At 34.8% G+C, this 12854-nt stretch overlaps 1 protein-coding gene across 1 annotated transcript; it reads right to left on the bottom strand.

Annotated features, from left to right (window-relative positions):
• Positions 1-2367: 2367 nt before the first annotated feature.
• On the bottom strand, positions 2368-5375 carry LOC143629891 (uncharacterized). The gene is made up of 8 exons (XM_077099039.1): positions 5097-5375; positions 4482-4544; positions 4279-4374; positions 3970-4017; positions 3746-3817; positions 3591-3649; positions 2957-3050; positions 2368-2776 (listed from the first exon to the last, which is right to left on the bottom strand). Exons 1-8 carry the CDS (start codon positions 5373-5375, stop codon positions 2630-2632), a joined length of 858 nt encoding a protein of 285 aa, XP_076955154.1. The 3' UTR covers positions 2368-2629.
• Between the last annotated feature and the right edge of the window lie 7479 nt (positions 5376-12854).

The raw sequence follows: 12854 nt of genomic DNA, 5'->3' as shown, positions 1-12854 counted from the left end.
AGATGGAATCTAGAAGTTGCCAAAGAAATATATTTCACAAGTACTATAACTCTGTAAGCATATTTGAGATTGAGTTTGAAAACAACTTATTGACTTATTGGCTTTTTCCAAAAAAAAAGCGAATGCACTTTGCAACTGACTTTGACTCGTATCCGTTAAAACTGAACTAATACCGGATTCTCAAGAAATCTAGGACGATGAATACTTCATAAAATATTACCAAAGAAAATCTTGGACATAAATCTCCAATTATATATAGTATCATAAAAAATCTTTTGAAAGTGAGATCTAACCGATGAATAGTTGATTCACTGACCAGCTGGTGGTTTGAGCCTTGATGCTATCAAACTTTGGTAAATCTAGTTTGTTATTTATAAAATATAAACTTGCTGCATTCAATTATTAACGAGGGATTCAAATCTTGTATCACATGCATTCAGAGACAGAGACAGGGCATTCACTCATTTACATGCTAATTGTGCATGCTAGCTAGAAGATACTAGTAAGTAGTCGCTTATCATTATGTTCTCCTATTTACATCAGGCGTTCATCCTCGTTAAAGTGACAGACTTAAGTGGCCTCCATGAGGGTTGTCCGTGCCCCCATGATTTTTTTATCTGTTTTTAGTTTATATGCAATTTAATATTAGCAAACGGTCTGTTTGGTATGAGGTAATGGAATAGACGAAGGAATGGAGTGAACGTGGTAATGGAATGGACAAAGGAATGGAATGGGTTATTACCATTCCAATGAGATGTTTGGTTACCACATGAATGAAAGCAATCATTCCTTTGCTTTGTTTGATAGGTAGGAAAAAAAGAAAAAAATAAAATTAAAATGGTAGTGAGTGGCGGTGGTGTGGGAGGTAGGTGGCGGTCGTGACATTGGTGGGCGGTGATGGTGGTTGGCGGTGGCGAGTGGTGGTGGGTGATGGGAGATAATGGTGGTTGGAGGTGGGTGGTGGTGGTGGTGGCGGTGACGGCGGAGGTGGCAGGCGTGATGGTAGTGGCAGTGGTGCAGTGGTGGTGAGGGACGGGGACGATGGTTGATGGTGGTGGGTGGTGGTGGCGGTAACGGCAGTGATGGACGGTGATGGTGGTGGTTGGTGACAGCATGCGGTGGTGGTTGGTGTTGATGGTGGTGGGAAGGTAGTGGAGGCGATGTAAGGTGAAAGAGGGAATGGAATGAAATAAAAAACATGGGGTATGGATGGAATGAAATTGAGGTGTTTTAGAGGGAATGGAATGGACTAGGTAATGGGTCATTCCATTTATTTGATCAACCAAACACACTTTTCTCCATTCTCTCACAATGAGTCATTCTATTCCAACTTCCATTCATGCTTACCAAACGCTACCTAAAGAATACTCGTGTTTACCCCCATGATTGTCTTTGAAATAATATGTAAAGCTGACGTGGAGAGAGAAGATATTGGAATAGAAAAAATGAAAAGTATTTTCGACAAATATAAAGTCACCTGGTTTGCATGGGAAAAATAAGATGCGATGAAGAATTCAATTCATCGGCAAACACATTTGTGGTTATTGTCTAATTGATTTTGTCTTTTATATGTCGAGGGACTAATGTTATCTTCACCTTTTTTTTTATCAATCTCTCAATTTTCTTTAATAAAACATTATTATCTTTGTAGTCCTTGCATAGTCTCTCTCATAATCGTTAATTCGTGATCTCTGAAATTTGACAAAGAAGACGGTTTTTATGATTAAAATTATTTATACAATGATAGTTGGATATGACTATTCGTAATGCTACAACTCATTCTTCTCACATACAGACCTAATCAACATGTTAGTGTCAGGTTAGTTTTTTACCCAAGACAAAAGGTTGATTTTCTAAGTTGGAACTTCAAAAAATGTTATCAAGATCCATCAACCATACCATGTAAAATCTCACCAATAACAATGCTATTGGTACTATTTGGTTCGGTCACAAGGGTGAGATATTAGCAAACCAGCAAACCCATACCTCTATTAACATTTGCAAATAAAAAGATGAGTATTGAGACTTGATACCAAGTTACCAACATTGACTTGTATGCACTCAAACAACATAAGCAAATTTGAAGAAAATCACAATTTAATGTTTGGAATCCGTAAACCATAACACCTTGACTACCAGTTGATCACCTCAGTATCTTGTAATATTTTGGGTGGTCTATGTGCGAAAGCTGTGTTGACTTGATTATGTTAGGATTTCCATAAAGTGTGTTCTCAGATGATTGTTTGTTTGCCCTTCCATTTTGCTATAAAGCACAAACAAACTTTTGTAATTCAAGTTCTACAGCTTTATGCAAATATAAATTATAAATAGTCTTCAACGATGATTCTGATCTCTGCTCATAAAAAGTATTCATGTATGCCGAATTATTCATCCAGCATCAAATCAACGCAACCCATTTGACATGTTCCCTTAATAGCTAGGTTTTTTATTTGACCCTTATGAGATAAAACACAACCCAAATCATAATAAGTAAATAGGCCATTTTCTAAACGTGCATCAAATAATGTTGTCTATATATTAGACAAATGTGCATCAATGAAAACAGTGGATACTTCAAAAAACCAAAGCAACGCATTTCAAAGTCCTAAACCAAATTTAACAATTACCATCATCGTCTCCTTACAGCTGCACCCTGGGCTCGTGGGGCAGCACCAACCGCTTGTTGTGTTTGGGCACCGGCTTGTTCTTCAGGCATGTTCATGCCTTGTGTGACAGCATTCATCACAATAAGTCCAAGAGGGACCAAGTACATCCACTGATATTAAAAAAATATGAAGATAAAGTTAATCATAAACTTAATATGATCCCACCCTATATATGCATTTTTACACACACACACACACACATATAATAATAATAATAATAATAATAATAATAATAATAATAATAATAAACGTATATATAGCATTATAATTAAAAAGCCAAGATTACTCACATATTTAGCCCAAAAGGACCGCTCAACCATTGGCTGTACACCTTCATCATCTCCAATATCAATGCCTCCAATATCTTCAGAAAATATTGGAGTCCTGATTTAAGTTGCAATAAAGAACCTTGAATAAGATTATGTGAATATGAAAACTAATAAAAAATAATTGTATATGTAGCAAATTAATAGTAAGCCCAACAGTCTTTGTTACCTACTACATACACATAAAACATATAATTTGAATCAGATTTTAAATTTTAAGTAAAAATAAAAATAGCATTCCAGCCTATATAAACACCCTAAATTAAAATAATGAATATATAAGGGAAATTTCGATAGATATTCAAAGCGCGATAATGTAATATTGAATAGTGAGAATTACAGACAATCAGTTACGATATTACAGGCAGTAAAAAATAGCTTTCAGAAGTATTTCTGCTGATTGAAGTTCTAAAAATCTATTGGGAAAATTCAAACTTTTTCAAAAACATAATAAATAAAATCGCCAAAACGAACATTTTGATGCAAAAAATTAAGCATGAAATAGAAACAAAAATCAGACAATTAAGATTAAAATAAGGACATTCATTTATTGTTGTATTTGATATGAAACTAAACTGATAATCAGAAGTTATTTCACCTTGGCGCAAGCTCACTGTACTTTAAAGCTGTGTGAGAATTGAAGAACCATTTTGCAGGCTGGAACAAAAAACAAGAAATTAAATATCAAAGATCTATTTATGAAGTAATATAAATAATATAAACAAATGAGTAAAAATATTGGTGCAAACTAACAAGTTTTAGTTGGCGAGGATACTGGCAAGCCCCAGAAGAACCATAGTTAACAGCCAAAATATTAACACCTTCCTGTGATCATGTATAATTAGTGCAAGTTCAGAAAACAATGGGTTTCCTATAGTGAGACACTTTATATCAATGTCAGCCATGATGAATATAGGCATATCTTTAACTTGTCCTTTAAGGGTTGACTTTTTATACTAAAGGGAAAGGGAAATTACCATGTGTATATGGATATGCTCATCTAGTCCATCCCTTGGAAGACACCTCTGAAGTAAACAAAAAAAAAACAACATAATGAGAAACTTGTAATACACGTAATAATATGTTTAAAGAGCTTTTAGAAAATTCATTATTCATTTTGATTCACTAGATGCATAAACATCATGTTACACTGTTTAAACACCTTATTATCAGATTAAGCATAAGGAAAAAAACTATGTCTATTTTATCTGCTATGAATTCAATGTATGCAAAAGTTATACATAAACCAGTAGTTAGTGACGCACGAGGTCTGCTATGAAACTTACTGCTTTTACTGAAGAAATAACATAGTCCCTTCCAGGAGCATTTAACACATCAGATGGTAATCTTATTCTGTAATAGTCATCATTTTCCAGTAGTTTCTGAAAGAACATATAATCAAGAAACCGAATTGAGTCATACACAAAAGCATAAACAAAATGATTACAATAATAAAACAAAAAAAAAAGGTAATTTGAAGAGGAATCACTTTAAACTTCTCCTTCTCCGTTGCAGTAAGATCGTTCCTTGAAAACCGAAGCTTCGTAAGAGTCTATCCAAAGGAAATCAAATATAAGAACCCATTAATTGTGTTACAGATATACAGCTATACAAAGGAAATCCTTGTTGAGAAACATTACAACAATAAAACACATATGTTTCTTCCATGGATAATAATTACCAATAATCACATGCTTTTGAAGTAATAAACAAAAGATAGACCTAGGTCACACAAGAAGCAAGCAAGGTTACCTATCAATATCATCATATATTACACATCATATCAACAACTACTACAAATTTGCCCAAAAATTCATCAACAGACTTAGATCAAGTCCAATATTTGTTTGACCAGTCAACAGCATATACTACACATCATAACTACTGCAAATTGCCCTAACATTCATCAACAGACTTAAATCAAGTACAAAAATTTGTTTGACCAGTCAATGGCACACACTACACTTGATAACATAACAACTACTGCAAACTGCCCTAAAATTCATCAGCAAACTTAAAAAATCAGGTACAAATATCAACACAGAAATCAGTTATCAGTATCTAAATCGTAGCAATCAAATATCGGAACAATAAGTCGTGATACCTGACCGCCTTGAGGAGAAGTCTTGATTCGAGCAGTGAAAGTGCCGGCGGCGGAGAAGTCGGAGGAATCGCCGAAGGCGTGTTCGAGGAGAAATTGAACTCTGGAGTCGGATTCAGAGTCTTTCCTGGTAGGTTGAGGAGAGGATCGAGAAGGAGATTGGATCTGAGGAGGTGACGATACGCCGCCTTCTAGACCGAATTCTTCATCGTCCACTAGAAGCTCGTCCGATTGGAAAGCTGAATTCGATGAAACCAAGAGAAGGAGAATCCAGAGCTTCATCGTGGTAAGGGGAGGAGGAGGAGGGGTTGCAGATCAAAACACTGTTTCTGTTAACTCATTTTTTTTGTGTTTTTACTTTATTTTTTCCCTTTTTTTTTCTATTATACCTTTTTATACATGTGAAAATTATTTAAGGTGTTGCTTTTTTTGAAAAAAAAAAGAACGCTCTTTTGACTATGTTGTGTACACTATGTGCAGACATTAACTTTTATAAAATGTTTGTTTCCTTTTAGACATTTTATTGAAAATATATTTGCGCGAGCTCTTCTTATTGCATACCTTGCATATCTGATCTCGCCTCTTTTTACCCCTGCTAACCTCATAAACCATCGTTCTCCTTCATAAACTCTCAACCCTGACCACCATCCCTCGCTCCTCCGCCGGTTGTTGCCCCTCCATAGCCCCTACTCCACCGATCGAAATCCGACACTCGAGGCATAAACATATTGTACCCTGTTTCGTTGCCTCTTGTCCTCGCTGCTTTCCGCTAACGTCTGTCGTCTCTTACGAACTTCGACGTAGACTGTATGTGAAATTAACAGCCTTTGAATATTTTATTTGCTTAATTTTTTTCATGATGAGATCGAAACTAGTCATTAGGTTTTTGTGTATTTGAAAGTTGAAATTAATGTATATAGCATTTGAGAACTCATATTGAAAAGACGTGTGTTTAATTTTTGCTTGAGGAGATTGAATCATTAACTTTAAAAAACTTCAGTTTATTTTCGCATTATGCAAAACATCATTCTATAAGAAACTCACTTGAAATGAGGAAAATGGTAACGAGAAAACGGTTACAATAAAAGCACACTAGTTGGTCCTGCGAGAAGTCCAAACAATCTATCATAATTTAAAAGTACAAATAAATATACTAATGAAAAAGGATGAAACAGGATGTTATGGGTTTATAACGGATCTAGGGATCGTTAAAGTATTAAGTATATTTTATAGAATATTGACAAAAGTGTGATTCAAATTTTATTAGTGTGATTATTCTAAAAAAATCATATTTGATTATTAAATGAAATTTATGAGTATAACCATGTAAAATATAAATACCGAGTTATATATATATATATACACACACACACATACTAGTAGAAGTGCCCGCGCGTTGTGGCGGGTATACAAATGGTCAGTGTTGGCTCGGGTCGTTATAGTACCAACATGTGCTATAAATTTATGTGGTTTACATTGACAAATGGTATACATTTGAAATGTAAGTTTGAAACGTAACATGATACCATAAAGCATCGTAATCAAGCTTAGTAATTTCTTAAATCATGTTACAAAAGTAGGAGTTTTTTTTTCGTCCAAACATACCGGATAAAGAGTTTTGAATGTTTCATTTTTCATACATTTCCTTCATCTAGTATTAACCTTATCACCAAATTAGACATTTAAAAATGATTTCATAAGCATAAATCAACACTTAAAATAAGTAGAAAAATAAAAAGAAAAGGAAAATTTAGTATGAATACTTAAAGTAAGAAGTAAAATGTGGTGTGCCCATATTAGCTTAGTAAAGTCACAGGTGGTCAAAAGATGATCGGCCGATTCTTATACGGATCCACAACTTAAGGAATTCTAAATATTAGTCGTGTTTATCAATAGTTGTCGTTTACACCCCAACCGCAAAAACATCACTTCTCAAAACTAACTTTGAGTTTGGAGGCAAAGGAAAACATCTTCTGGTTGTGAAGACTAACTTGGCATATACCAATCACCCATATAACATATTATATATAACATATTATTGGCATAAAACAAATGTGTGGATCCATCCCTATTTTTGGAGACAATGCCATGGAATATATCTATCAAATAGGCTTTTCTGGTGGTCAACGTTTAAGGCTTCTATAACAATAATCAAAACGAGCAGCAAAAGTGGGTCACATTATCTCACGCCTCTTGTAATTTGAGACTTCTATATGGATGAACCATTTATAGGATTCAACAATCTAACCCAGGATAAGCAGCACCTCCAATTCCAGATTCTTCTTGTGTAGGAACAACCGCAGCTTGAAATTACCTCAGACACACACACCTCATGTATGATAATATCCAAAGTCAAACGGAACAAAAAAATGCCTTCCGCTCATCCTGCAGTTGCTCAACAAATAAAACATCAAAACACTAAATAATTTAACTTTAAGAACAGGTAGTAGTAAATGCATACAGGTGAAAATAATTAAATGTTGTGCAGCTAAAGATCGGTGTTGATAACTTCAGACTGTCATAGTAACCGAAGACGACCTTCAATACCAGTTTGGTTCAAATCGAAGATCTAAATCAAATCATTGCAAACTCCAAAGCAACACTGCTTATGTTGAATAAAAATCATGACAGACACCAAAACCTATTAAAGATTCTAGCTATATAGTTGGTGTTTCTTTTTGGTAGTTTTCTGTTGCGAAATTTACATTACACTTTAATTTAGATAAGATTCTTGTTTAAATATGTGATCATAGAACTAAATTAAATGAAATTTGACACTTCTGTATTTCAGTTTAAGTTATGCACATCGCTAGGGTAAAAAAATTTAACAAAATTATCAACATTTATTTTCCCCATTGTATGTTTAGGCATCTTATAAGAGAATAATAATCAACTAAGTTGTCATTCCCAATTCAAACAAGTCGATCCAACAGTGCAAGAACTATAGTAGCTCAAAATTTAGGGGTGTAAACAAGCTGAGGACCCGGAACCTCGATAAAATCGAGGTCCACTCGTTCTTGACTTTAAGCAGACCATTTTGACTCGAACCAAACCTATACCCTCTAAAAAAGGACCGTTTTAAGCTAAGCCAAACGAATACCTTTTCAAGAAATGTTTTTTAAGAATAAAAAAGTATAAATCTAAAATTGAGTTAACAATGGTACAGCTAGAGATTTACCTAATCCTCGAACCGCATAAGTCATTTTATTAAAATCAAGAACTGAGTCAATGAGAGCTGAAAGTGATCTTTGTTTTTATAAGACCTGAGTAACATATTAAGTTAATTTAGTATAAAATTTTATAGTGAATGTAATTTTGATTAATTACCGTTATTCTGTGTAAAATTCCTTAACTGCAGCCACCCAAACCTTCTTGCCATGTTCATATATGCATGGACTCCTGGCATACCTCAGGTTTTTATCAAAGTTTTTTTATATTCGGCTTCGTCTTACCTGAAAAATATCCAAAAGGAGGTATTTACTTATCCGAAAAGCCAACTCAGCAAGTGACATGTAAAACTATTGTTTTCAAGTCAATCAGGCCCATTTTGACTCGTAATAAAAATGACTCATTTTGACCCAAAACTCACTTGTTTTGACACAAACCATTTGACCCTTACTAAAGATTACACATGTTAAGACAAACTCATTTTGATCCATCTTGACATAAATACCCTTGACATGGAAATGATCAAAATAACCTTTGGAATTGGACTTGAACTGGCAAGCAAACATTTTTTTTCTTTTTGCTTGAAAACTTCAAATAAGTAATGTGTTATATATGATTATGAGACTATACTATTATGGCAGGTACAAATTTATACCTTTGGACTCTCAAAATTCATACACAAGCCATGTTTTAGATGAGGACAAATGCCAACTTGAAAACGGCAAGTAACCTGCTCCATTGGATTGCATATTAGTCATTCTTAACCACATAATTAAATTGTATATAGTATCATTTTTGTTCATTTTAATCAGAAGCTTACATATAGGGATTGGTTATCTACTTATTTAAAGACAGTTAAATATTTTAACATTCAATTTCAAATCTAAAAAAGAACCATCACCTCTTGCTTTAAGTATGCTTCACATGCATCAGATTCAATACCAAAATGTGGTTCCATCTGTCTTCAAAAAGAGCCTGACAATGCATAAACAATATTCTAATGACAAAGTAATAATGAAAAAGACAACAAAAGGATACCAGATTAATAACAGCATTAGCAGTAGGCAAAAGTTTCTTACACAAATTCATTGGAATCAAGATGAGTAAATTCGGTACCCGTACGACATCGATACGGTACGGATCCCGGCACTGAACTGAGCGAGATCGGTACAGTACGAGTACCGAACTGAGTGTTTCGGTACCGGTACCAAGACTTTGAGATTTTCGGGATCGGTATTTTTGGTACCGGTACGGTACCGAGCTCATCCCTACATTGGTTTGCCTTTTATCATAAAGCTCTGCCTGTGTTGCAATCTCAAAATATCTACAGCTCTACACCTGTTGTAACTCTTCAGCATATTCTGCAACCTTAATACCTGTTGTCACTTCGGGTTTAGAAACTATTCAAGCAAAGGAAGCACTGCTGTTCAAGTCAACTTGTTCCCAAAAAAATAGTATCTTCTATGATTCCATTTATCATAATACAAGCTATCGTTAATAGAATGACACTGCAAAAAAGGATCAAAACCAAGCACAAAGTGTCATTTTAATCACAAAAGAAAAAAGGGAAAAAAAAACTAACGTGTCAACTTCAACCACAACAATCATAAATTGCTTGAACAGAAAATCTTATTTTCATTTAGGGATTTACTAACAGCAAAATTGAGTATACGAATACGAGCAATATGAATTTCTATTTTCAATTAGGGATTTAGGAACGACCAAATTCAGTATACGATCAGCAAACTAAACAACAATGAATTCAACAAAATTGACAATCTATAACAATCAAAAACAAAATCAGACACTGAAGACCCTTGAATGGGGAAAAATGTATAACAGAGAAGAAGCATGGGTACCTGGCTCTGGTGATGCAATTGTGGGCGGTGGTTGAGACGAACTATACTTAAAGAGTCATCCGCTGGTAACGCACGGTTGGGTCGTCAATCGATAGTAGTACAAAACAGACCGTCCCGAATTAATTGCACATATTGATTGCAATTAAAGGGAGAGCGGATTCAAGAATTAATTGCAGAGAGTCTGATATGAAGGGTTCGTAGTGTATGTGGAATTGTAACCGGTGGGTGAGGTTAATTGATATAACACCGGTTTCAATAATAATAATAACAACAACAACAATAACCAACAGTAATGGAAATCCTACCTGATCTCGCCGGTACAATTGGAAGAGGTTAGGATTATGTGCTGAACTTGAGCACGATTTCAGGGATCTCGCCGGTACAATTGGAAGAGGTTAGGATTATGTGCTGAATTTGAGCACGATTTCAGGGGTCTGCTGATAGATTCGTCAGTTTCAATTCGTTCAATTATGGAGGGGATGTAACGTTTGAAGACTGTTAATAGCAATGAATGAAGTCGCCGGAGTGAATTAAAGTCGTCGGAAATTGAAGCATTAAAGTCGCCGGTGTGAAGCACTCATAAATATTACGGCGTCTGATGGTCAATGAGTATAGGAGGTGAAATGTCGCCTATCTATGTTATAATGTAATATAGAATATAGATATAGATAATATATATATATATATACGAAAACGTTTTATGAAATCTCTTATAAAAGTTTAAAGGGGGTCGGTTTGATTAAACGAGCGAGAAATAGCTTAGTTTTAATATAATAAAGGTTTATTTAAAGAAAAATAAAAAACAAAATAAAATCAACAAAACCGCCCCAGGGGATTTAAACCCGCACCCTAGACCGGTTCAATGTTTTAAAGAGTATGCATTGGCATCTATCTGAGCCATTGTCTAACCTGGTTAGAGCATTCTCGTCCAACCCCTTGTATTATGTGAGGGGTGTTTTTATAATTTAGAGAGTGATTCAAGGTGTTGTGAGTGAAGAGTTTTTATATTTTAGAAAAAGTGGTGATTTTTCTGTATATTTGAAAAGTTACTGTTTATCCCCTATAATTTTTAATATATTTTGAAAGTGGTTGTGAGTGAAGGAAAGAGAAAATGTAATGATAAAAGGCATAAAATGTATTATTTAATTGAAATGAAGAGAGAAAATAAAGTGAGTTTTAGTGTAATTTTTGGTTTGAAGACAGTGGATGGGAGGAGAATGTTCTAAAGAAGTTTGATAATCAAAATACTTGATTATCAACAAAACCGGGCCCGGGGGATTTAAACCCACCGTCCATCCTAATTGAAGACCATCTGCCCTCTGTCACTTGATATTGACAAGAGGGCTTTTAATCCTCGTCAAAAAACGATCAGGAAACACTACACGATTACCTTAAGCAAGCACGTATTGAGGGTTCTCGGTCAGTTAGGGTTATCTGCCAAAAGTGTGGATCAAACGTGATTCAAAACTGTTTTAAAGATGCAATCAGGATAGGGGGTTTGCTTCGTGATGATGAATTGATGGTGTGAAACAATTTAATTGAGTTTTTCATACGTATTTAGAGTAACGAGGTCAAATTAGGGTCGCGACCATAGTTAACTAAAATTGAATTGATGCAATTAGTTGTCAATCACTCGTTATTTCCATAAGGATGGTTGGCGTAAAGGTTAGAAATCAATGAATTAAACCAAATTTCCATATTTCATGGGTTAATTTGAAGCAAGAAAATGAGGGGGTACTGTCGGTGTTCGACGAGGAAGATGGGAAAGGGAGGGAAAGGTTTTTGGTATTTTGCAATTTCGTCCTTGTGTTTGGTTGATGGTCGAAAGAAGGGCAAAATTATGGTAAAAGGGGTTAAAATGCATTAGCATGATATTTTAAAGGCGTCGTTGACTAATGACAAGTTAAGTGACGTGTCAAAAAAAATAAAATAATGAAAAAAAATTCGATGATTTATTATGAGAATTCTATTACAAACGAGTAATAAAATGAAAAGGAATACTAAACCGAATTTGATGAATGTCATAGCTGCCTCCACAACATCACTGTTACATAGATTTTGAATTTGGACCCGAAAACGACAAGTGATAATGGCCACGATCATCGAGGAGAACGTGGTACATCGTCCACACCATAGACAACTGGAGCCAACGGGCTCATAAACCTTAGGGTTAACAACAAACACCTCCGCACAACATAACACGTGTGCCACCATGCTGCCGCCATTCTAACTAATCAACGATAGGCGATGATGGCCACATTCCATGGACGAACAAAACCGATGGAATAACACATAGTCGTCAGCAAAACGCTTAAAAATCAAATAGAGCCTTAAAAGGAGAAAAAATAAATCACACCGGCTATCGCGTCGATATAAACATGAGCATAACATTGACAGTGCCAGCTGATTCCGACCAAATTCACGCCGTCTTGCCGCCGTAACGCCCTAGTTTTACCGATCGAATAAACATCATCTTACACATATATATTTTTTTTGTATTATAAGTTATACGATTGTTGTTACTATTCTTAACGTTATTTAATATACTCTTTTCGAGTTTAATACTGACATCGATACCGATCGAATTCGTCTTGCTTTAATCACAAACAAATAAATAAGGATATAGCCCGCGTAATACACAGGGGTTAAAAAAATGCAACAAGAAAGTTTAACTTAATAATATACATAATAGCATACCTTATGAATTTATAAGATATACATAATGATAAATAAA

This window comes from Bidens hawaiensis, unplaced genomic scaffold (genome assembly GCF_021521415.1).
Source record: "Bidens hawaiensis isolate Kalapana, Puna unplaced genomic scaffold, B.hawaiensis_p1.1 tig00005481_1, whole genome shotgun sequence".
NCBI classification, from domain to species: domain Eukaryota; kingdom Viridiplantae; phylum Streptophyta; class Magnoliopsida; order Asterales; family Asteraceae; genus Bidens; species Bidens hawaiensis.
This window is presented reverse-complemented; position numbering and strand designations above follow the sequence as displayed.

Coding starts and splice junctions, on each gene's coding strand:
- LOC143629891 (XM_077099039.1), bottom strand. CDS start 5,375: ATGAAGCTCTGGATTCTCCTTCTCTTGGTTTCATCGAATTCAGCTTTC. Junction 3,818..3,969: donor AGCATATCCATATACACATG/GTAATTTCCCTT, acceptor ACATGATCACAG/GAAGGTGTTAATATTTTGGC. Junction 3,051..3,590: donor TACAGTGAGCTTGCGCCAAG/GTGAAATAACTT, acceptor AACTTAAATCAG/GACTCCAATATTTTCTGAAG.